At 39.5% G+C, this 25,354-nt stretch overlaps 1 protein-coding gene across 1 annotated transcript in view; it reads left to right on the top strand.

The window, feature by feature from the left end:
* CYFIP1 (cytoplasmic FMR1 interacting protein 1) overlaps nucleotides 1–25,354 on the top strand; it is a 206,542-nt gene that overhangs the window by 66,387 nt on the left and 114,801 nt on the right. Inside the window, exons 16-22 of the mRNA XM_006898595.1 lie at nucleotides 535–682; nucleotides 2,081–2,237; nucleotides 4,015–4,111; nucleotides 5,167–5,243; nucleotides 5,617–5,725; nucleotides 11,678–11,797; nucleotides 24,274–24,473. Of these exons, the coding sequence (XP_006898657.1) occupies nucleotides 535–682; nucleotides 2,081–2,237; nucleotides 4,015–4,111; nucleotides 5,167–5,243; nucleotides 5,617–5,725; nucleotides 11,678–11,797; nucleotides 24,274–24,473 (908 nt within the window). The remainder of the gene's footprint in view (nucleotides 1–534; nucleotides 683–2,080; nucleotides 2,238–4,014; nucleotides 4,112–5,166; nucleotides 5,244–5,616; nucleotides 5,726–11,677; nucleotides 11,798–24,273; nucleotides 24,474–25,354) is intronic.

Genomic DNA, 25,354 nt, shown 5'->3' with positions numbered 1-25,354 from the left:
TGTCTCAAAAATGTAGGTCAAAAATCTGTGTGTGTGTGTGTGTGTGTGTGTGTGTGTGTGTGTGTGTATTTATACTGTTTCTTCATTCATGTGTAAGTGTTATTACGATTTTTACATTGCCCTGAAAGTGTTAAACTGTAAGATTAGAAATGAAAAGTGTTACTTTCGTGTATGATTTGAGACACCAGAGGGTTGTGTTTTTTTCCCCCTCCTCTGAACATTTCTCCCTGTCTTTCACAGCTGCATTTAATATACTACCTTTCTCTCCTGTTTTGGGACCTGGTACTTTTTACTTTTCTCTTCTTTTATAATCTTGTTCATGAAGCATTTACAAAAACAGCAGCAAATCACATTACTCATTTTATGTGAAACTTCTCAAAAGTCTAGAAGACGGGTATTGCTGTCCTCTTGGGGCATGCCCCTGTAGGTTTGGCACCATCCTCCCTGCCCTCAATCCGTGTCTGCTCTTGTGTATGTGAGTGTGTGTTGTCACTAACGACTCTCTCCTGCCTCTCCCTGTCTGTTGGTGTCTAGCTCTACATGGTGCGAACTATGGCAGAGTCCTTGAGCTCTGCTGAGCTGTTGTGGCAGCTCAAGTCTTTGGGGATGGAAAGGCTCTTGCATGTGGTAAACGCGTTTCTGAGGCAGTCCTACATGTATCCGCCTCTTTTAACCTTTGGTGGTAAGACATAACTTCATTTGCTCTTTTGTTGTTATTGAAGACGTTCAGAGGTGAACTGTTCCGCTACAAGTTGTTTCTCCTGGCTGTCCATTTAATAGGTGCTGGTCCTTGGAGGAGGAGCCAGACTGGCTGGCCTGGGTGCTGTCCTGTGCAGCTCTCTCCCACCCGACTCAAGGACTGGTCAGGATGTAGCGGAGCAGTCCTTCTCTGGAGAGTTTTCTGAGTTTAGCGTGACTAATGTACCATGTATTTTCTCCCCCATAAATGTTTTCTTGGATAATGCAGCTTTACATGGTGAGAACTATGCTAGAATCCCTCATTGCAGACAAAAGTGGTTCCAAGAAAACCTTGAGAAGTAGCCTTGAGGGGCCTACCATATTGGACATAGAAAAATTTCATCGAGAGTCATTCTTCTACACTCACTTGATAAATTTCAGTGGTAAGAGATACTGATAGTTGGCACCTGGCTACATACTCTAACACTGCTAATTCATGGAATGCTTGACCACCTGTGCAGGTTCCTGACCCACTCATTTGGGACCATGACTGTACATGGTGGGTAGAAATTTCTGGCTTTGCTGTGTGTGGCCTCAATAGTAGTGTGGCTCTTAGAAGAATAGGCCACAGAGTTGAGATGACCACAAACAAAGATGTACATAACCTATTGCCTATGTCTAGAAGCAAAACTAGAAAGCCTAGAAATGGTACCCCTAGCAAAGATGGGACTGACCCACAGATGCGGAGGTGTCATGGGCTCCTCGCCACACTAACCTGTGCTGGGTCATGCTCACTATCTTTGTGTATGTTTGCATGTTACTACAACATCTGTGTCCGCTGATCTTGTTCACAGCAAGAGGCCTCTTTCTTGCCTGTTTGTGAATTCCTTTCATAAGGGGCCCAAGGCCAAGCTGCAGGCCCTGAAATAGAAAGTGGCACATTTGTTCTTTAACTCTGAAAGAGTTGATACATTTTTTAGGGGGGTGGAAAGTGCCTGTGTTTTATCATTAATCTTTTACTGGCTATTCTTATGATGGGAGGTCATAAGATTGATTCTTTCCTACATAAAAGAGCTTCATCCCCCTCCCCGACCCCCATTTAAAACTATTTTGTTTCACACAGTCCTGTTGAGGGCATGGTGGGGTTGAAGAGGTGTTTGTCACAAGTGCACAGGGCTGTATGTCCGACACCTTTACAGTGTGCAGTCCCTCTGGGTCTGGATGCTGTCTGTCCATGAGGGTGCCTGTGTGGCTGAAGGTGGCTCGCTTGTGCACACAATTCCTTCGTATTCCTAGTAGCCACCCCAGTATTTATGCCCACCATATGTAGTTGGGGCATTTACCTTTTCTGAGTTTCATTCTGCCTCGAGAGATTAACATGATGTTTTTTGAATACTTATAGAGACACTGCAGCAGTGCTGTGACCTCTCGCAACTGTGGTTCAGAGAGTTCTTCTTGGAGCTGACAATGGGCAGGCGAATCCAGTTTCCCATTGAAATGTCCATGCCCTGGATCCTGACAGACCACATTCTAGAAACCAAAGAGGCATCGATGATGGAGTGAGCATCTTGGGAAGGGGGGAGTGGGGCATGTCTTCTGGGATTGGTCTCTTTTGTTATGATGATTAATGAGAGCTTGAGGGTACATTGAAACTGGGAGGTGGTAAATAGGACTGGGCTATTAATAGATTCTTATTTAAAAGGTAACATTTTGAAGATTATTAAGTGTAACAAGTTTCTTGGCTTTAATCTGAAACCAGGAATCCAGACTGTGTGTTTCTACTTTATGCCAGACAGTAGGTCGCCGGGCAGGACAAAGGAGTCAGAGTGTGAAGTTTGGATGCTGGCTCTTGCCTGAGCTATCACCAGCATCTCAGTGGTCCTAGGATGGAGGAGTGTCCAGTTGCCTGCCACCTCTGTGACCTGCTCTCTTATTGGGTCAGGACCTCCGATCTATCTAGATGTGGGGAAGCAATTGTTAATTAAGTAGATTTTCTTTGTAGAGAAGGACAAAGTCATTAAAAATATGAAGGCCATGAAATGAAAAGTATTCAAAACTTGAATGCCCTCTGGCAGACAAACTGAGGAGCCAAAGGGCTGGTCTTCTAGAAGTGGGAAGAAGAGCATCTTGCTCTGGGCATGGGGGATGTCAGTGCTCAGCTGATCTTACTGAGCCTAACCTGCTGCATGGGGAATGTCAGTGCTCAGCTGAGACGAAGGAGCCTAACCTGCTGCATGGGGGCTATGGTGTCAGTGCTCATCTGACCTTACAGAGCCTAACCTGCTGCATGGGGAGTGTCAGTGCTTAGCTGAGCCGATGGAGCCTAATCTGTTACATGGGTGGGTGTGTGGGGAATGTGTGTAGGGTGGGTTGTGAGTGAGTGCTCAGCTGAGCTAGAGCCTAACCTGCTGGTGGCCAAGGATAATGACAGTTCTGTCATCCAAGGGCTTCATTTGGAGTGATGTGAAGACCGCATGTTAAGTTTTTGTGGTTGGGGTTTTAATTTTGTTTGATCCTGTCTGGTTTATGTGGGCTCTCTCCTCCAGGATAGAAAGGGCCTATCAACCCATCACAAGAGCCCAAGGTTGAGTGTCAAATCTGACAGGGTCTCCCAGAGAGAAGCTGCCTTTTCTCCTGACACAGTCCCCCAGGAAGAGGGCCTTTTGTCCATGAGCCAGTGATGGAACACACCCCTGTCTGCAATCATTATACATTTCCCCCTTTTAAGTATACATTCATTTTTTTGATATGAGAAAATACTGAGTTTTGTTACTGTAAAAATACAACATACAAGGAGCTCTGGTGGCCTAGTGGGTAAGAAGCTGTGCTGCAATCCCAAAGGCTCGCGGTTCAAATCCACCAGATGTTCAGCTAGAGAAGTAGGGGCAAGCTCCTCCATGCCTGTCTGATCTGGCTCGATGGTACACAACAACAAAAACAAAACACACAACATACTTATGAAAAAGTTTAAATGGAGGAGATCGTTTGTGTTGATGCCTGGTATACTTGGAAGATACCTTGTGTGTAGCCCAAACAGATGGATGAGTGACTCCTGGGGAGGTGGCAGGGGGGTTTGGGGGGTTGGGCGGGAGTGCTGTTTTCTGGGGGAGTAGGCTTGTCAAGCCCACACAGGCCCATCATGGCACTTCTATGTCTCTTGGTACCACCATGCCATTTTGGAAAGAGGACAGAGTTGATTGATAGAAATGACAATATTCTCTCATGTGATAGAGAAAAGAATAAAACTGTTTTTAAGGAGTTGGAAATCTTTTAGAGGTGAGAATTCCCTGCTGTGGCTTGGTTTTGAACAACAAGTGACAGCCATCCCTTCCACAGGTATGTGCTCTACTCTCTTGACTTGTACAACGACAGTGCTCACTATGCCCTCACCAGGTTCAACAAGCAGTTCCTCTATGACGAGATAGAAGCTGAGGTGAGGGCTGGATTTTATAACAATATGTTAAGTCATTCTTCCCTCTTACTATTAAATTATTTATACTTAGTTCCAGGAATTCTAAATAAAGATGTAAACTTGATTATCACCAACATGCTGCCTCACAAGAACTTTATTGAAATACCTTGAGGGCTTTGTTTTGATGAGTTCTCCACACTTAGCTCTGTTGTTTTATTTACCATGTTGTTTTATTCTGCTTCTTTACCAAATCAAGAGTTCACAGTTTTACCTGCTGTATATTATAAATACAGTATGAAACTGAGTCTTAGATTTAATTAAAAGAATAAAACCAATCTATTTCCTATCTTTAGTTTTAATGTTTGTTGTTATGTACTATTGAATTGAAACTGACTCATAGCTAACCCTCCATGGTTTTTCAGAGGCACTAAATCACGTGGGAGGATATTGCCCTTCTTTTCCCATGGAGCTGATGGATTCATACCACGTGCTTTTCAGTTAGCAGCGCAACTCCTTCCCACTTAACCACCAGAGCTACCTATTTAATTTTTGTTTGCTCTAAATAATTGGGAAGAGTACTGAATATCTACTAGATTGCCAAAAGAACAAACAAGGAAAGGTGAAGCTCAGGTGCTCGTTAGAGGCAAGGATGATAAAACTTGATGTCACATACTTTGGCCTTGTTATCAAGATGTATCAGACTATGGAAAAAGACATTATGCTGGGATAGATAGTAGGTCAATGAAAGAGGGGAAGAGCCTTAATAAAATGAATTGATACAGTGTCTGTAAGAGTGGGCTCAAGCGTGGTGGAAAGTGTAAGGAGGACACAGCGTAGGACAAGATTTTGATCTCTTGTTAATTGGGTCACTTTAACAGTAGACTTGAGAGTACCTAAGAACAAAATAGGTAACGGTCATCACATAAACAACTTACCTAATTTATTATTGTATTTTTATATTGGTTCTACTGTTGTTTTCTTAGAATAGGCTCCATTAGTTGCCCTAAGATACAACACTGTTAGTATGGCCTTAATTCTAGGCATTATAATCTAAGGTGTTCTTTGTCTTTATTTAGGTGAATCTTTGTTTTGACCAATTTGTTTACAAGCTGGCAGATCAGATATTTGCATATTACAAAGTTATGGCAGGAAGGTGAGTGAGTGGTTTGTTTGTTTAAGTGTATACACAAACATACAATCATTCAGTAATTTTGTCTGTACAGCTCATTGTTACTGATTACACTTATTTCACATTTGTCACCAATCTCACTATCTCTGCTCATATTGTTTCACTACTGTTAATTTGTACATTCTACCCTTTAAAGGTCTTATCTGTGATGTAGAGTTAATATTGTTAATTTTATTTCATATATATATATTTCTTTAAAAGAGCATAATGATCCAGGCAAACATTATTAATTTATCTAAAATGCTGTTTAAGTAGTTTGTGATTTTGATACAAAATCTTTGGTAACTTATTATTTCCATTAAAATTTATAGTGTTTAAAAAATTTCCTCTTTAATAGTTTACTTCTTGATAAACGGTTACGATCAGAATGCAAGAATCAAGGAGCAATGATCCATCTCCCACCATCCAACCGTTACGAGACATTACTCAAACAGAGGCATGTGCAGGTTAGTGAAAATATCCCTTAGAGTAAAACAGTGTAGCATACGTTCAGAATGTTGAATCTTTTTAGTCAACCAGGTTCTTCCTTTCACTTTCTAAAAAAGCTATTTTGTTGGTTTTGATAATACAGACAGCAGAACATAGACCAAGTGAATATTTTCTACATCTACCATTTAGTGACAATGATTATATTCCACATTCTGCAACCTTTCCATCTTCTTTTTGTTAGGTGTTCCTTATCTATTAACATAAAGTCACTGCCCTCGAAGATTTCAGTTACTCTTCTGAAGTATTCTTAATTTGGTCACATGCAGATAGTTCTTAAAGAACATGATCTTCATTCAAAATTAGGCATATTTTTTGACTAGTTAAGCTAAACTGTTGTTTGTGTTTAGAAGACTATGAAATATTTTTTGGCTTAAGTTTTAAATATATCTAAAGTAATTTTTAGGGTTTACCCAAACTCCATAACTCCTGGAAATATAGAATCTATATGAACTTGAAACCCATTTTAAAGCTGGTTTCTTTTAAAGACGATTTAATCAAAACATCTTTTAATTTCATAGCAAAGGAAATTGTTGTTCATGGAGAGGCAATTAGATAATTAACTTCCTTCTCTGTCTTCTACCTGTTTCTGTCTTTCTTCCTCTATTCCTCTAGGTGAATATAAATCAGTTGCTGTTGCCTTGGATGGCCACTTGCATATACTTGATTATCGTGTCGTGTGATCATGAAAGAAAACATGAAGGAAGACTAAGAAACATTTCCTGTTGTCATTCTTCATCCTCTCCTATCTGTGCTACAGCACACATAGGTCCTTCCTGAGCTTAAGTGTCAGATGCTTTAAAACAAGGAAGATGAGAATTCTCATTAACTACTGTAATGTCAGATACAAGGTTTCTCCTGCCCAACATAAAAAACTAGAAAATAAATAGTACTTATTTTTGTTCCTTAAAAAGTAAAAACATATAAACCTCAAACTGACTGCTATCAAATTGATTCCAACTAAGGCTTATGGGACAGGGTTGAATTGCTTCAAAGGGTTTCCAGAGTTGTAAATATTGATAGGAGCTAACTGACACATCTTTGTTCTGGATTAGCTGATGTATTTAAATGACATCAGTGAGTGCTTCTATTACTTTGCCATTGGGGTACCTTTATAATATGTATATGCTAATTTAAACTCATTACGGTCACACAAAATGTTAGGAAAATAGAGAAAACTGTTATGAAATATTCCACGTAATTTTACTATTGAAACATAACCTTGGAACTCTGGTGGCATAGCACATAAGGAATTGCACTGGTAATCCAACGGTGACAACTCTTCGGTAGTTCAAATCCACCAGTATTTCCAAGGGAGCAAGAACAGCAGCCACCTCTGTGTTAACAACTTCTGAAAACCCTCTGGAGGCTCATCTATGAACTGGTTCTGACTTGATGGTTGTGAGATGATAATGATAATCTAAATATACGTAATATTGGAACCTATATTCATCAGCACTTTTACTATATATATATACACACACACACACACACACACACACACACACACACACTCTTAAAAGAATATTTCCATTTCATGAGACATTGTAATTAGTGTTATAGAGCAAAATGTGAATGAATGATTGAATGAAAAGCAATATGATTTGTAAACTTTCCCACGTATTAGGAAAAAATAAAGTAATGCTGCAATGCAGTTAATGTTCTTAGAACTCTGCAACGGATGGAGTGGTTTTGTCATGGAAAAGCCTATGAAGGTTAGGAGTATTTAGGCCTCTTTATGTGGAATTAATATCACATGCAAGCAAGATTCTGCTGAATTTTATCCAAATATAACTACAGCAGCACATCAGCAGAGAACTGCCAGAAGTTCAGGCTGGGTTTAGGAGAGGCCATGATACTAGGGATATTATAGCTAATGTTAAATGTATCTTGGTGGAAAGCAGGGAGTACCAGAGGAATGTCTGTCTGTGCTTCATTGATTATGCAAAGGCGTTTGACTGTGTGGACCATAACAAACTGTGGCTGACTCTGAGAAGAATAGGAATCCCGAAACACTTGATTGTGCTTATAAGAAACGTATACTTGGACCAGGAGGCCGCCGTCGTCAGAACAGAGCATAGAACTACTGCATGGTTCAAAATCGGGAAGGGGGTATGCCTATATAGGTATGTCCTTTCTCCATACCTTTTCAATCTATATGCAGAACAGATTATCTGGGAGGCTGGGCTCTGTGAGGAGAAATGTATCAGGATTGGAGTAAGACTCATCAACTATCTGTGTTATGCAGATGACACAACCCTGCTTGCCAAAACTGAGCAGGACGTGAAGTGCTTGCTGCAGAAGGTCAAGGATTGTAGCCTTCAATATGGATTGAAGTTCAACACCATGAAAATAAAAGATTCTCACCACCGGGCCTGTTGGCAGCATCATGATAGATTGTGAAGAGATTGTCAACACTCTTAGTACCAGCAGCCAGGAAGTCAAGAGACAAATTGCTCTGAGAAAGTCGGCTATCAGGGACATATCCATAGTACTGAAGAGCAACGATGTCAGTCTGGAGACTAAGATGTGCTTAATCCAGTCTTTGTGATTGTTTTCTATATATCAGAGAGCTGGATAATGACTAGGGATTGTAGAAAGAGAACTGATGCCTTTCAGCTGTGGTACTGGAGAAGAGTATTGAATATGCCATAGACTGCTAGGAGAACAAACAAGGTTGTCCTAGAGAGGGTGAGACCAGGCTGCTACTTGGAGACAAAGATGCTGAAACTTTGTCTGTCATACTTTGGGTGTATGTTGCAAGGAGGGACCAGTCCTTGGAGAGGGTTGTCATTCTTGGGAGAGTGGAAGGATAATGCAAGAGAGGAAGACCCTTGATGAGATGGATTCATTCACTGACCGAGATAATAAGGGTAGGTGTGTCAGATAATAAGATTGGCACAGGATAGAGCAGGATTTAGAGCTCTTGTATATAGGGTTACTATAAGTTACAGATGACTTGATGGCACACAGCAACAACAATATGTGGAATAAGTGGTCCCAAACACCAAAACAAGGATTGTGATGATTGACAGTCACATTCTTTTAGGTGTCTGTTAAGTCCTGGGCTTTCTGCCATCATTTAAATGTAAATTTAAGAGATGCTACAAAAGCCTTGAGATTGAGTCTCCTAAAATCACAACTTAAGGCAGGTCAGGTATTTTGTCATAACTCATTTATAAATAAAATTTCATCTAGTATTTAGTTTTTTATCATTCTGTATTAATTTTTTTATGGCCTCTGTGTTAGATTGCCTTAAGCTTCTGGTGGTTTAAGATAATATGAATTTATTCTGTTCTGGACACTGAACTCTAAAACCTAGATATATACAGAGGTCTCTTCCTTCTGAAGGCTCAATGGGAGAATCCTTGCCTCTTCTCATTTCTGCTGATATTTGTTGTCCCTTGACTTGTGACAGTATAGCTCTAATCTTTGCCTCCGTTTTTATATGGCATTGCCCTGTCAGTGTCAGCTCTTTCTTTTTCTTATAATGAGAGACTTAATTTAATCCACTGTGATCTGCCCTCTAACACTTCCCCACCTTGAAAACTCACAGCTATTTTACATGTAAGAAGTCCAGTATTTACAACAGTCTTAACTTATTCCACCTTCACTTCCAAATCCAAAATCTCACTAAATATTCATTCAGAAAATTCTATATCTCATCATTTAACTCAGTGTTAAAGGACCCCTGGTAGCATACTATACTTCGTTTAAGATTGCCATTTGAAAGAAAGGTTGATGGTTGAAATCCACTAGGTGCTGTGTAAGATAAAGATGAGACAGTCTCTTTCTGCCTGCAAAGATACATTTCCTTGGAAACCTGATGAGGAGTCCTGTTCCTAGGAAGAAATTAGAAGGGAAAATGGAGTCATAAGTCCTCTTGTTGTGTGCCATCGAGTTGGAACCAACTCTTAGCTGTCCCTCTTTTGGGTTTTCAGAGGCAGTTAATCATATGGGAGGAGAGTGCCCATCCTCCCGTGGAGCAACTGGTGAATTCAAAACACCTGCCTTAGAGATTGTAGTGTAGATTTTTGCCATGAAAACCCATCAGAGAAAATTCTGTTGAACTTCAAAAATAATCTTTTGTGGGTCTTTGGGTCAGTCTCCTTGGCCCTGCCTCTGCCACTGTATCTCTAGCCCTGGGGTTTTCTTTTTCATGAATGATAGCATATATGTGTAGCTTGGTGGCTTTATCATCTATTTCCTGCATTTAAATTTTTACAGAAACAATGATGGGTTATTTCACCTTTCTGTCCCCTTCAGTCCACACTTGCGTTTTCCTGGTGACATTACCATTCTTAAAAGGATTCTCAGTCACCTGTACAATTTTATGGAGGTCTATGCTGTTGAGAATCCTTGGTGACATAAATGTTTAGGTAATGGACTTCTAGCAGAATTGGTGGAGATCACCTAAAGACGCCTCGGAAGACACATCTGGCAATCTGCTTCCTAAAAGATCACAAGCTTGAAAACCCTCAGAATTCTGCTCTGCACAACAGAACTTACCAAGCCTCTGTGACCTACACTAACAGCAACCATCCTTCATAGATCTCTCCTGTCTACCTCATTTGGGTTTTTGATTTCTGCTAAGATAGTTGATTGGATCCATAATCTACATGCTTCATTTCTTCAGCATTGATCTTTTCCTTAGAACCTACTTAAACTTTTTTGCAATCTGGATAGACTGATAATTTTCAGAATTAGAAAGTTCTAGTTGTTGTTTGTTTTTAATCTTTCTCTATCTCTCTCTCCTTTCATTTTACTGTAAATAGCAAGGAGAAACCAAGAAGCAAAGAGTAACTTTTCACCTTCCACCTTGATTGGAAATCTTCTCAAATCAGTAACCCAGTTCATTGCTTTGAAACTTTGCTTTACACACAATTAGAGAACATATTTAATCTACTATGTACCAATGATCATCTTTTATTGTATATTTACTATTCAACCAGTTCTTTCAAAAGTTTCACCTGCAATGTATGTAATGTCCATAATTCTATCAATGTTCTGGTCACTGTGCTAAGCTTTTCAATCATGCTTCTCAAAATTCAAACCTCTGCAAATTACCCAATTTTACAGTTACTTCTGTGTGTTTAGTTCTTTGTTACAGCAATATTCCACTTTATAGTACTAATATTTGTATTTGTTTCTAGGATTACTGTGGCAGATTACCAACAAATGGGTGGCTTAAAACCATAGAAATTTATTCTTTCCTAGTTTTTGTGACAAGAAATGCAAAATCAGGGTATTAGCAGAGCCTGCAAGAGGAACCTTTAAAGATGCTAGAGGAGAATCCTTTAGGTTTTCTAGTTTCTGGTAGTTTCTGATGTTCTTTAGTTTGTGGCAGCCCAATTTCTGTCTCTGCCTCTGTCTTATTCTCATTTTGTTCCAAAGCTCCCTCTGCCTTGCTCATATAATGAATTTAGGAGCCATATAACTTCAGAATAATCTTAACCTCAAGATACTTATCAACATTTGCAAAGGCCCTGAAATCCCATTCATAGGTAACAGGTGATCATGACATAGACTTAACTTTGGGGTGGGAGGGTAGACAGTTCTGTTCACTGTTACCTATATAAAGAACTTTTTTTTTTTTTAAGTGTTGCACGTTTGGTGGTTGGAGGGAAGGGGTGAAGGAAATGGAAAAGATCCAGATGAAAAGACAGGGTCATGAAGGGCAAGGTCCAATGGTGATTAATTTTATATAACTTTCTACTTGAGAATGATTGTATGAAACACAATGTGAATGAAGAATAGCGTGAAGCACAACACATATAAACTTTGTAATCAAACCGGAAAGGAAAAAAAAATCTTTTGGAATAGATTTTTTTGGGTAGAATTATTCTTTGCTTTGATGTTACTGTGTTTAAATTTTTCTGCTCTTGCTCTGACATCTTCACTCTTCTCCTTAGCTCCTTGGCCGGTCAATAGACCTCAACCGTCTGATTACACAGCGTGTCTCAGCAGCTATGTATAAGTCTTTGGAACTGGCAATTGGCAGATTTGAAAGTGAAGACTTGACATCAATTGTTGTAAGTACTCACCCCTTTTATAAGGCTCAGCAGATTTTGTAAGACACAAGGACAGGGTCTAGTTTTATTTTTGTTCTTATTGATAAAATCTAGTTCTGGTGAAGTTATGCTGTCAACCTTGAGGCCTGTGGTTTGGATCTACTAGCTGCTTTGTGGAAGAAGATGGGCATTCTCTTCTTGTGTGATTTATAGCCTCTGAAAATCTGCTGGAAGGTCAGCTATGAGTCAGTTCTGACTTGATGGCACACAATACAATACATCACAAGTATAGAAAAATAAAAAAGCACTGAGATTATCATATCTTGAGTTTTTTATTTTATTAATAGCATTTAATCTTGATCTTCACAATTCTGAATTGATTTTTAAGAATGGTTATAATCTTTGTTTTGTATTGTTCTTATAAAAATGTTCATTCTTTTCTAAGTGTTTAGCAGAGAACAGTTATAATTTAATATTATAATCTTGAACAAAATATTCTTAACTGTGGCAAGATAGGTACTTAATTCAATGATGTGACTATATCCTTGTACATAATTTTTTTTAAAAAAACTCAAAAAGTCTTTAGAAATGAATCTAATGTGATAATAAACAAAGAAATCTACAAACTTTAGTGCACACGTAAGTACAAAATTGTGGAAAAGCTTTTTGTTGATGGAAGGACAAAATTTAGTCAAGATAAGTACTCTAATTGTTGCTCTTTGCCATTGAGTTGGCTCTAATTCATAGCACTTCTATCTAAAATAGAAAAAAACCTTGCCCAGTCCTCCACCTCCCTTAAAGTCCCTCATGTACTTAAGCCTGTTGTAGTCATTGTGTTAGTTCTTCTTGTTGTGTATCTTCCTCTCCTGTCCTGATCCTCTCCCAAACATAATGCCTGTCCTCTAGAGACTCCCCTTTTTGATAATGTGCCCAAAATATGTGAGACGAAGACTCAGTGTTATCCTCACTTCCAAAGAACATTCTGGCTGTACTTCCAAGAGAGTTTTGATTATTCTATTGACAGTTGATAGTATATTCAGTAGTCTTTGCCAACTCACAGTTCAGAGGCATAAATTCTCCATTGACCTTCCTTATTCATTGTTCAGCTTTCACACATATGTTGTTGTAAGGTGCCATTGAGTATTACTCGTAGCAACCTGATGAACAACAGATCTAATCTGTGTCCTGTGCTATCCTCAAAAGTCCTTACACATTTGATCCCATTGCTGCAATCACGATGTCAGTCCATCTCGTTGAGGCAGGCCCTTTCTCCTCACTGACCCTCCACCTTTCCAAGCATGATGTCCATTTCCAAGGAATAGCCCCTCCTAATAACGTGCCTGGAAGAAGAATTGGACATCCATTTCTGAAATATAATAGGCCTTTGAAAACCCTGTGTACAGTAGAGCACACTTAATTGCCATATCTGTTAGTCTACTCTGAGGCTGAGAATTCAAATTTGGAAACACAAAGGGGGAGGAACAGCTGTAAGAAGAAATTAATAATTGGTATGCGGAATGTGAGAAGCATGCAGGAAAACTAGACATTGTTAAGAAAGAAATGAAACTCATAAATATTGTCTTATTAGGTATTAACAAAATGAGATGGATTGGCATGGGACATTTTGAATCCCATGATCATATGATCTACTATGCTGGCAGGGGATAAAAAGGTGAGAAGAAATTGGAGTCGCTTTCACAGTTAAAAAGGCCATTTCTAGATCCATCTTGGAACGGTAAGAGGCCCAGAATAATCAAAACACTCCTTAAAAAGAGAAACAAGGTAGGAGGCATCTCATTTCCTGATTTCAAATCCTACTACACTGCCATGGTGGTCAAGACAGCATTGTACTGGTATAGTGACAGACACATTGATCCATGGACTAGAATTGTGAATCCACAAATCAGTCCATCTGCCTATGGTCAACTCATTTTTGACAAGGAGATGAAATCAGTTAAGTGGGGAAATGATAGCCTTTTTACCAAGTGGTGCTGGCAAAATTGGAAAACTGTCTGCAGAAAACTCAAGCAAGATTCACACCTCACTCCATACACAAAAACCAATTCTAAGTGGATTATGGACCTAGGATTAAAACCAAGGACTATAAACTTCATTAAAGAAAAGCTTGGAAGAACTCTAGAAGTCCTAATCCACAACATAAACAGTCTTACTCACTGTTGGTGGAAGTGTAAAACGGTGAAAAACCATTTGATCGAGCATTTCCACTACTGGGAATTTACCATAAAGAAACGGTAACTGCCACCCAAGCAAATACATGCACACCCATGGAGCTTTGTTCACAATAGCAAGGAGTTGGAAACAACCTAAGTGACCATCAACAAATGAATGGATAGAGAAGCTCTGGTATATTCACATAATAGAATACTATGCTGCATTGAAAAACAAAGAACATATGAAATATTATACAAAATGGATGACCCTGGAGTTCATTATGCTGGGTGAAATATCTCAGTCACAAAAGGACAAATACTGCATGGAGCCACTTGTAAAAAGGGACTGACACTGGGGTTGAGGGGAGACTGAGAAGGAGGGGATAAATATTGTATACTGCATTGAAACAGATGAGGGAGAGAACTGTTTAAAAGCGGTATGTGATTAGGTATTATTTTCTTGACAGGAGTCCAGAATGAAGGCTGTGTAATGGAATGGACTTGGGGGGAGGGATTGTATAAAAATGAAAGAATTTTTCTTTTAGGTTTCAGAGAAAAGAGCGAATTGTGGGGGAGGTGTGGGCAGGGAGAAAAATGCAATAATGAATGAATGGAAATCCAAAGTCTATGTAAATGTTCATTAAAATGAATTTTAAAAAAATTTTAAATACAGAATCCAGGTGGAAAAACCCTTCTGGAACTGTGTGTCAGGAAGGACTGGACTCTCCCATAGGGGAATTCAGAGATTAGGGGCTTCGACCTGGCTAGGAAAGCCAGCCTTTGATGAAGGAATAGAAAAAATTGTAGTGCAGACATTAGCTAAATGACATAACCAGGTCCTCTTTGAGAAAATGCCAAATTCTGATGCTATGTAGCACATCTGAGCCATCAAACCACCAGAAACGGAAAGATGTCTTATATACCTAGGTATTGAGGGGTAGAAATCTCTTAAGCTTTTTGGTAGGAAGCTTCCTGGAGAGAAACTTGGAGATAGAGTCAGACCCAAATGTAGCCTACTCTCAACTCAAATGAGTCCTCCATTGGCCCATGTAATCCACCTCCAAACTGATCTATGTTTCAGGGCATGAATTCTAAGTGCTAGAAGAGGCTCAGACGTCAGTAATTTTTTTTTTTTTTTTTGTTAAGGCATTGCCACCTACTTAATGGCATCTAACCGCCGTTTTAAGAAGAAAAAAAAGAAAAAATTTTTAAAATTATTATTAAATTTTATTAGTTTTAATGAACATTTACAGAGATTTTGGGTTCTCATTCATTCATTGTTGCACTGTTTTCTCTATCCTCCTCCCCAGTTCGTTCTTCTTCCCCCCCACCCCGAATGTCTGTTTTAATTGTCCAATTGCCACAGTGCTTGTCAAAGCCAGTTCTGATTAATCTTTGTCAGTGTGCCCTTTGCCATTCCCTATCACTCCTCCCTGAGAGAGACTTCACCCTGATTCATAAGGAAAAGGGGATGGCGTATTCTCTTAGCTACTTCCTGCTGCAAAGGGACGCTGTGGGTTTCAGGGTGAAGATCTTCTCTCACTACTCTAAAGGGCCCCTTTGGCAGTAGGAAACACATAGACTATTATGGAGATTGATTTTGGAATTTAGATGCAATGTTATTAATTGTGCTTAGCCATACATGTTCATATCCTTGAAAATTTAACTAACAAGTTAAACAAGTTAACAAATTTAACTAACAAGTTAAAAGTACATGAGTCAAAAATTAACAAGCAATAATATTCCGAGTAGAGGTTCCAGTAGTGGCACAAATCAAGTTACAGAGGGAAGGTGGTTCTTACAATAAAAGGCCTATAGACTAGCACTTTGACTATTACAGTCTACAGGTTAGGAACCACAAGATGTAGAGGCTCAGCTATTAGACGTCAGTAATTTGAACCCAGGAGCTGCTTCAGAGGAGAAAGAATTGGTGTTCTGTATATATTATAACTTTGGAAACCAAGTGGCACTTTTGTTATGAATCACCGTCAAGTAAATGACAATAAGTTTATTTTGGACTCTAAAAAAAAATACAGCATTTAGCATTAAATAGGAGGTATTGATTCTCATTCAGTGATAGAGTTTTGCTTTTGATTTGAAAGTTCACATTCCAGTCATTGCTCCTCAAGCACAGCTACCATCTGTTTGTCCTGAAGGCTTGAGTGCTAATGTGATACTTAATAGATTGCAGCTGCACTTATAGACTAAGTGTAGGAAGAAAGGCCTGCTATCCTTATGGAAAATCAGCCAGTGAAAATTCTGTGAATCATAATGGTTTTATCTCATTGTCCATAAGGTCACCAACATTTGATAAAAATCTAATAGTTGTTCATAGGGAATGAATTACAGGGTCACAGCAGGAGAAAAATCACTTCAGTCAGTTTGGTAATACTGGAGTTAAAATATAAGAACTTCAGGGAGCTCTGGTAGCTTTGTGGCAAGAAGCTGTGCTGCAATCCTGAAGTGACGTGGTTGAAATCCACCAGATGCTCTGCTGGATAAGGAGGGGCAATCTCCTCCTGTGCCAGTCAGATTTGATTCAGTGGTACACAACAATGGGGGTGGAATATCAGAACTTCCAGCAATTATGATTAATATGCTCAAAAAAATGAAGAAAAAGATCGATAAAATACAGAAAAAGAAGAAAGTTTTTAGAGAATTACGATTTATAATGAAGAATTAGATATTCTGAAAATGAAGGTTACAGTGTTTGAATTTAAGAAGTTGATAACTTTATAACAGTTTAGACAGAGAAGACAGGATTAGAGAACTGAAATACAGAAAATACCTAAACCAAGGCACTGAGAAAAGTAAGACTAGATGAAACAGAAAATCACATAGTAAATGTGGGGCTAAGTATAAAAGTTTAAATCATAGGGCTGCTATGAGGCATAGTAAAGTCTGGGACATAAAACAGCAGCAGTTTTGTTTTCTCACTGTCCATTGTCATTTTTGGTCAACAGAGGTTAACTTTTGCTCAGTTCTTCTAGATACTTCATATAAGACAAAGTTTAGGCCTGTCGACTCCAGAAACTAAGGAATCATTCCCTGTGAAGACCATCCAGTAGGGTTAGGTTGGGATGATAAGAGACTAAAGGAAGGTCCAGATAAAATGGCAGAAGGATTGCAGAAGAGTTAGCTCTTAGAAACCAAGGGCCATTTAAAAAAAAAGTACTTTTCTAAAATTGGAAGGGTGTATCTTCCTCCATACCTTGCAGTCTGTATGCTGAGCAAATAATTAATGAAGCTGGACTCTGTGAAGATGAATGTGGCATCAGGAAGAACCATCAACAGCCTGTGTTACGAAGATGACACAGCCTTGTCTGCTGAAAGTGAGAAAGACTTGAAATAGTTCCTGCAAAAGTTCAATGACTACACCATCAAGAAATCAAAAGGTCGTCATGTACTTCAGAAAAGAAGAAATCGATAAATCTTGGGGAAAGTGTAGCCAGAATGCTCCTTGAAGGCAAAGATGGTGAGGCTTTTTCTCAAATACTTTGGGCATGTTATAAGAGATACTATTCCTTAGAAAAGGACATCATGATTGGAAAGGTAATCCAAAGAGAAAAATGCCCCTAACAAGATGAAGGACACAGTGACTGTAGCTGTGGGCTCAAATATATCAGAGATGATGAGGATGGGCAGGGCTCAGTTCTGTTCCTAGTGATGCTGTGAGTTATTCTCAACTCATTGGTATCTAACAAAACAATAACAATATCTATGCTTGATTTTGACTAAAATAATTTTGACCTAGACAGCAACAATTGCAAATCAGGTACATCATGTAAAATTTCTCAGTGATGTTTAAAGAGTAAAAAGAAGTAAGCTAAGTCAACATTAAAAATATATTTTATTTATCTCATATATGCAATAGAAGATTTCAAAAGGCAGCACGGGATGACAAAGTAAAATATTACAATGAAATGTGCAAGGAGTTGGAGTCAGAAAATCAAAAGGGCCGAACTCGCTCAGCATTTCTTAAGCTCAAGGAACTGAAGAACAAATTCAAACCTCGAGTTGCTATAATGAAGGATGCTTTCGGCAGAATGTTAAATGATGCAGGAAGTATTAAAAGAAGATGGAAAGAATATACTGAGTCACTGTATCGAAAGGAATTGGAAGACACAGAAGAATTTCATGAAACAACATATGAGCAAGAACCTATGGTGATGAAAGAAGAAGTTCAGGCTGCTTTGAAGGAAATGGCAAAAAATAAGGCTCCAGGAATAAGTGGTATACCAATTGACATATTTCAGTTAACAGATGCTGCCCTGGATGTGCTCACCAAGTTGTGCCAAGAAATCTGGAGAACAACCACTTGGCCAACTGACTGGAAGAGATCTATATTTGTTCCTATCCCAAAGAAAGGTGACCCAACAGAATGTGGAAACTACAGAACAGTCTCACTGATTTCACATGCAAGCAAGATTTTACTGAAAATTATCCAAAAACGACTGGAACAGCACATCAACAGAGAACTACCAGAAGTCCAGGCTGGGCTTAGAAGGGGTCGTGGCACTAGGGTTATTGTAGCTGATGTTAGATGGATCTTGGCTGAAAGCAGGGAATAGCAGAGGAATGTCTATCTGTGTTTCATTAACTATGCAAAGGCATTTGACTGTGTAGATCATAACAAACTATGGCTGACTCTGAGAATAATGGGAATCTCCAAACACTTGATCGTTCTAATGCGAAACTTATACTTGGACCAGGAGGTAGTCGTCAGAACAGAGCAAGGGAACACTGCATGGTTCAAAATTGGGAAGGGCGTATGCCAGGGATGCATCCTATCTCCATACCTTTTCAACCTATATGCAGAACAGATTATCCGGGAGGCTGGGCTCTAATAGGAGAAATGTGGGGTCAAGATTGGTGGACGATTTATCAACAATCTGCATTATGCAGATGACACAACCCTGCTTGCTGAAACTGAAGAGGACCTGAAGCGCCTGCTGCAGAGTGTCAAGGACTGCAGCCTACAATATGGATTGAGGCACAGTGCCAAGAAGACAAAGATTCTCACCACTGGACCAATTGGCAGCATCAGGATGGATGGTGAAGAGATTGAGATTGTACACAGCTTTAGCTTGCTTGGCTCTGTAGTGAACAGTCTTGGCACCAGCAGCCAGGAAATTAAAAGGCGCATTGCCATGGGAAAGTCTGCTGTTAGGGACCTCTCTAAAGTACTGAAGAGCAATGGTGTCTCTCTGGAGACTAAGGTGTGTCTGATACAGGCCATGGTCTTCGCAATCACCTGTTATGCATCAGAGAGTTGGACAATGACCAAGGAGGATAGAAGGAGAATTGATGCCTTTGAGCTGTGGTGCTGGAGAAGAGTATTGAGAATACCATGGACTGCTAAGAAAACAAACAGAATTGTCCTGGAAAGGGTTAAACCGGGTGGCTCCTTGTAGGCAAGGATTCAGAGGCTCCATCTAACATACTTTGGACATGTTGTGAAGAGAGACCGGTTCTTGGAGAGGGACATGATGCTTGGGAGGGTGGAGGGACAGCGCAGGAGAGGAAGGCCCTGTATGAGGTGGATTGATTCAGTGACTGGGATAATTGGGATGGGAGTGTCAGGGACAGTGCGATTGGCACAGGACAGAGTGGAGTTTAGGGCTGTTGTACATAGGGTCACTATGAGTCGCAAGCAACTCGACGGCATGTAACAACAACATATATGCAAATATTTTAATTTTGTTTTATAATCAATATAAAAATATTGAGGTACTGTACATTACTTTGTGTCTTTTTTTTTCTTTTTTTTCATATCTTTAAGAATGTCATTGATTTTTACATTTATATTGCATCTATTCAGCTATAATTTAGGTGCTTTCTGAACAGTAATTGAAAATTTAGTGAACAACTGAGATTTGCTTGCCAACATTTCTACTAGCTAGTGATTGTCTATATCCACAAGGATACCTTCCTTCTTACTTTTTCTTTCTATTTTAGTATTTTTGTCATTTGATTTGATAATTTACAAATAATAACTGCTTTTAAAATTATTAAATGCATTTTGTTTTATATTAGTTATTGTTGATTAGTGTAGTTCATTACCATTATCAACCTACCTTCTACTTTATTTTATCTTTCCTTACACCCAGTTTATCCATTTACTTTTTTACTCCTCTCTCCCTACCTTCACATAATTGATAAACTACTCAAGAATATTTTGTTACTTTTCTAGTTGTTGTTAGGTGCTGTTGAGTATGACTCATAGTGACCCTATGAACAAAAGAGCTAACAGCTCTTCTATCCTGTGCCGTCTTCACACTTTACACATTAGAGCCCATTCCAGCAGTTGCCATGACCGTGTCAGTCCACCTAGTTGAGGGTCTTCCTCTCCTTCACCAGTGCTACACTCTTCCCAGTGTCATGTCCTTCTCCAAGGAATAGCCCCTCCTAACAACATGCCTAACTTATTTAAGGTGATGTCTCATCATTCTTGTCTCCAAAGAACACTGCAGCTGCACCCTCTCCAAGGTTATTCTCTTGGTTCAGTGCTTTTCTCTAACACCGCAGCTGAAAGGCGTCAATTCTTTTTCTGTCATCCTTATTCACTGTCCAGCTCTCAGATGCGTAGCAATTAATATAAAAGATTATGGCCTGAATCAGATGCACCTTCATCCTCAAACTGACGTCATTTCTCTTCAATTATTTGGAGAGGTCCTTAACTGCAGATTTTCCCAGTACAATGCATCTCCTTATTTCCTTACTGCTGATTTCAAAGATGTTAATTGTTGATCTAAGCAAGATGAAACTGTTGAGAGTTTCAGTCTCCTTTCCTGTTAGGGACCTCTCCAAAGTACTGAAGAGCAATGGTGTCTCTCTAGAGACTAAGGTGAGTCTGATACAGGCCATGGTCTTTGTGATCACCTGTTAATGCATCAGAGATTGAACAGTGACTAAGGAGGATATAAGGAGAATTGATGCCTTTGAGCTGTGGTGCTGGAGGAGAGTATTGAGGTTACTGTGGACTGCTAGGAAAACAGATTCATCCTGGAAAGGGTTAAACCAGGCGGCTCCTTGGACCAGGGAAGGATTCTAAGGCTCCGTCTAACATACTTTGGACATGTTGTAAGGAGGGACTGGTCCTTGGAGAGGGACATCGTGCTTGGGAGGGTGGAGTGACAGCCCAGAACGGGAAGGCCCTCTATGAGGTGCATTGATTCCGTGACTGGGGTAATTGAGATGGGAATGTCAGAGACAGTGCGATTGGCACAGGGCAGAGCAGAGTTTAGGGCTGTTGTACATAGGGTTCCTATGAGTCAGAAGCGACTCGACGGCACATAACAACTCCATCCATCATGTTTTTGTCTGTCATTCCAGTGATAAAAATCTTTGTTTTCTTGATAACGAGGTGCAGTCCATACTGAAGGCTGCATTCCTTGATAGTATGCAACAACAAGTGCTTCAAGTCCTCCTTACTTGGAGCAAACAAGGTTTTATCATCTGCATAATACAGGTTATTGATGAGTCTCTAACCAATCCTGTTGCCACACTCCTCAGTAGAGTCCAGCTTCTTCGATAATTTGCTCAGCATACAGATTGAATAGGTAAGTAGATAGAGTAATTCTGGTCTTATCCTTTAAAAGTCCCTTGATGACTGAGATTGGCCACTCAGCATAATTTTTTTCTAAATTTGTCTATGGTAATGCAGTGTTTTTTGAATTCTTAATTGTTTTATTTTGTTGTTGTCATGTGACATTGAGTTGGGATCAACTCATAGGTGATCCTCCAGTGAGATTGTCAGAGACTTTAAACCATAGGGGAGTAGATTTCTCTTTCTCCTGAAGAGCAGCTGGTAGATTCTAACTGCATGTCTTTACGTGGCACAATTCATTACCCAGTAGGTCACCAGTGTGAGCTACATTGTGTGAATATACCGTAGTTTCTTTGACCTTTTATGTTGATACATGGGTTGTTTTCATCTCTTTGCTATTGTAAATAATGCTGCTATCAATAAGGTAAAGTTCTGCAATAAGCATTAGTATGTATATACTTAAGAATAGTCGATGCCTTTGAATTGTGATGGTGCTAATTGACGGTATCATTACTTAAAAGATGATGACTTTTCAATTTACGTACCTTGACATGTTTTTAGGAGGAGCTCTTATTTTTGTTAGGTGCTGTTGAGTTCAGTTCAACTTTCAGCAACCTCATGATCGATCATCAGATCTCACCCCTGCCCTATCCTGTGCTTTCCTCACAGTCTCCAGTACGCTTCAGAGCATTGCTTCAGTCACTGTGTTATTCCATCCTCTTGAGGATTGTCCTCTCTTTTGCTATCCCTCCACCTTTCATAGCAAGATGTTCCTCTCTAAGGAATAGTCTCTTTTAGCTACATTCCCAAATTATGTGAGACTTTGTCATCTTTATCTCCGAGGAGCACTCTGGCTATACCTTCTCCAAAACATATTTATTCTTTTGGCAGTCCATGGAGGATATTTGGTATTCTTCTCCAACACCATAGTTAATAGGCATCTTCTGTCATTCTTATTTATTATTTAGCTCTCATATGCATAGCCTGAAAAGACCATGGCCTGAATCAGGCACAGCTTAGTCCTCAAATTGATGTCTTTGTGCCTCAATAATTTGGAAAGGTCTCTGACTACACACTTTCCTAGTCCATTATAACTGATGATCTCCTTACTGTCGGTACCAAGTGTATTGATTGTGTATGCAATTAAGATATAGTCATTGAGTGCGTAAGTCTTTTGTCCATGTGTTATGATATTTCCTGTTGGTCCAGTGGTGAGGATTTTTGTTTTCTTGATGTTGTGAAGCAATCCATGTATTGCCCTAACATAGTCTTTTTTTAATGTCAACTTTTAGAAGAACTAGATGGTGCCTGAGTACCTACTACTGTCTTTTCTGAAAAGAATCTCAATAGAGGGTCTATAGAGTAATGTATATATAGAACAAAATTCAAAATCATCAAAAAGGCCAGGTTTACTGCTATGACAGGGACTGGTAGATCCGCTAACTCTAAAATTAAACTAAACCTGTGGCACCACTTCACCTAAACAATGGATCTATAAGGTGTTGTATAAGGGATGTTGATAACATGAGGAAGGCTGAGTCTGACTTGTATCCACTTTATAAAAGGGAACTGTCGGTGAGCTCTGGTGGCCTAGTGGCAAGAAGCTGCACTGCAATCCTAGAAGTACGTGGTTCGAATCCACCAGATGCTCTGCTGGAGAAGGACGAACAATCTCCTCCTGTACTAGTCAGATCTGATTTGACAGTACACACACATAAAATAATAAAAATAAAATTTGGGGGGGGAAAAAAAGGAACTGTCTCTGGTGGCCTAGTGGCAAGAAGCTGCACTGCAATCCCAGAAGTACGTGGTTTGAATACAACAGATGCTGTGCTGGAGAAGGAGGGGCAATCTCCTCCTGTACTAGTCAGATCTGTTTTGATGGCACACACACACATGCACAGATAATCAAAAAAAGGGAAATGTCCCCATCAGTAATGTCCATTTTACCATATAAATAGCTAAATAGTCAGTCATGCCCCACTACATGCTCCTGCACCTGTTCTTACCAATTATTTTGTCTGATGTTTGTTTCAAGACTCACAGACTTTACTCAGAGTTTTGAGGTTTATTGGGGAAATAGGTTGGAGAGTGGGAGAGGCAAAGAATATCACAGAATGCAAATCCAGGCTTAGTCCAACAGTCTCAAGCCATATTAACAAGGCATAATTCCTTCATTAGTGAAAGTCCAAAAACAACAAATGCAAGAAGCCTCTGATTTCCTGAGTCATCCAGCAAACTTTATCTCAAAAGAGCTACAAATCAGCTTTTCCTTCCATCATCCCGCAACAAAATATTTAACTCTGGCTTCATATTTAGGGTTCCTTTCACAGTCTTTACTGTGTCTCTTAAACACCATCATTGCTGTTTCCAGTGTGGAAAACACTCACTTAATATTTGCCGTACAATTACATGATTTTAAGATCATATGTCTGCAATTAAGGTAGCTGGAGATCATGCCTCCTATGAGGGCTGACACAATGGCCAGAAAAGATAGTTTTCAATGTATAGTAACCTCTATACATTGTTGTACTAGGTGTATAGTAACATCTGAGAAGTATGCAGTCTTTAGAGCAATCAGCTATATAAGGTCAGAGAGCAGCGTTTGTCCATTTGTAGAGCTCAGAAGGCAGAAAGAAGAAGCTAGGATGATGATAAATTGTTAACCAGAACCACAGAAAAATGATGGGGAAAGTGTTGTTTAATGAGGGAAGTGTTACCAAAATCTGTATGAATGGTTAAGCAGAAAACCAGTCTGTTCTGTTCTGGTTCTTTAGGAATTGGACAGCCTCTTAGAAATAAACCGCATGACCCACAAGCTGCTGAGCAAGTACCTGACACTAGACAGTTTTGATGCCATGTTTCGCGAAGCCAACCACAATGTGTCAGCCCCCTATGGAAGAATCACTCTCCATGTTTTCTGGGAGCTCAACTATGACTTCCTACCCAATTACTGCTATAATGGCTCCACCAACCGGTGAGTATTTTTTGTTTTCCTCCTCATCTCTGTTTTCTCAAGGAAGGTTCTGGGTGTTCCTGTCAAGAAGTATATATAAGAAGATCTTGGGGAGCCAGTATTGTCTATGTGCTTCCCTTTTCCTCCCTAGACCACAATATCCCTTTCTGCTTTTGTTTCCTACGTATGTGTATGTTTTCTAAGGCTATAAATTTCATGGGAGGAGATTGCCCATCTTTCTCCTGTAGAACCAGTGGTAGATTCTAATCCTCAGAGTATTGTGGTCTTTGAATTAACAGCTCTCCTCTGTCAGGTCAGCAGTGAGTCAGTTCTGACTTGATGGCAATGAGTCTTAAGATTTTCTGAGGCCTGCTACAAACACTGCCAGCTGAGGATGGACATGTAGGCACCAAGGAGATCCAATTCTTGTCTTGTTTGAAGAAACAAATGTGACTTTATGTGTCCAATGCCAGTGTTTTTGTGTGTTTCATATTTATGCGTGTTATTCTTGTTTCTATTTATGATTTGCTTAATTGTGACTGTATGAGTGTATGAGTACATATGGAAGTGAGCATATGTGTGTCTTTGTATGCTTGAGTGGTTTGTTTGAGTACTTGAATCTGTGAATGAGTTGTTCGTTGTTGAGTCAGTACGTGAATTTGTGGTATGAATACGTCAGTGACGTAAGCATATGAACACAATTGTCTGTGCAAGTGTGTATAATTACTGTTACTGGTTATATGCTTAAGAATCCAAGTGCCCATCAACAGACAAATGGATAGAGAAGCTGTGGTATAGTCACATAATGGAATACTATGCTGCATTGAAAAACAAGGAACTCATGCAATATTATTCAAAATGGTGACCCTGGAGGACATTATGCTGAGTGAAATATCTCAGTC

The sequence above is a fragment of the Elephantulus edwardii genome, unplaced genomic scaffold (genome assembly GCF_000299155.1).
Source record: "Elephantulus edwardii isolate Elephantulus edwardi_28Jun2011 unplaced genomic scaffold, EleEdw1.0 scaffold00234, whole genome shotgun sequence".
Taxonomy (NCBI): Eukaryota; Metazoa; Chordata; class Mammalia; order Macroscelidea; family Macroscelididae; genus Elephantulus; species Elephantulus edwardii.
Note: the sequence above shows the minus strand (reverse complement) of the source record. Positions and strands in the feature narration are given on the sequence as shown.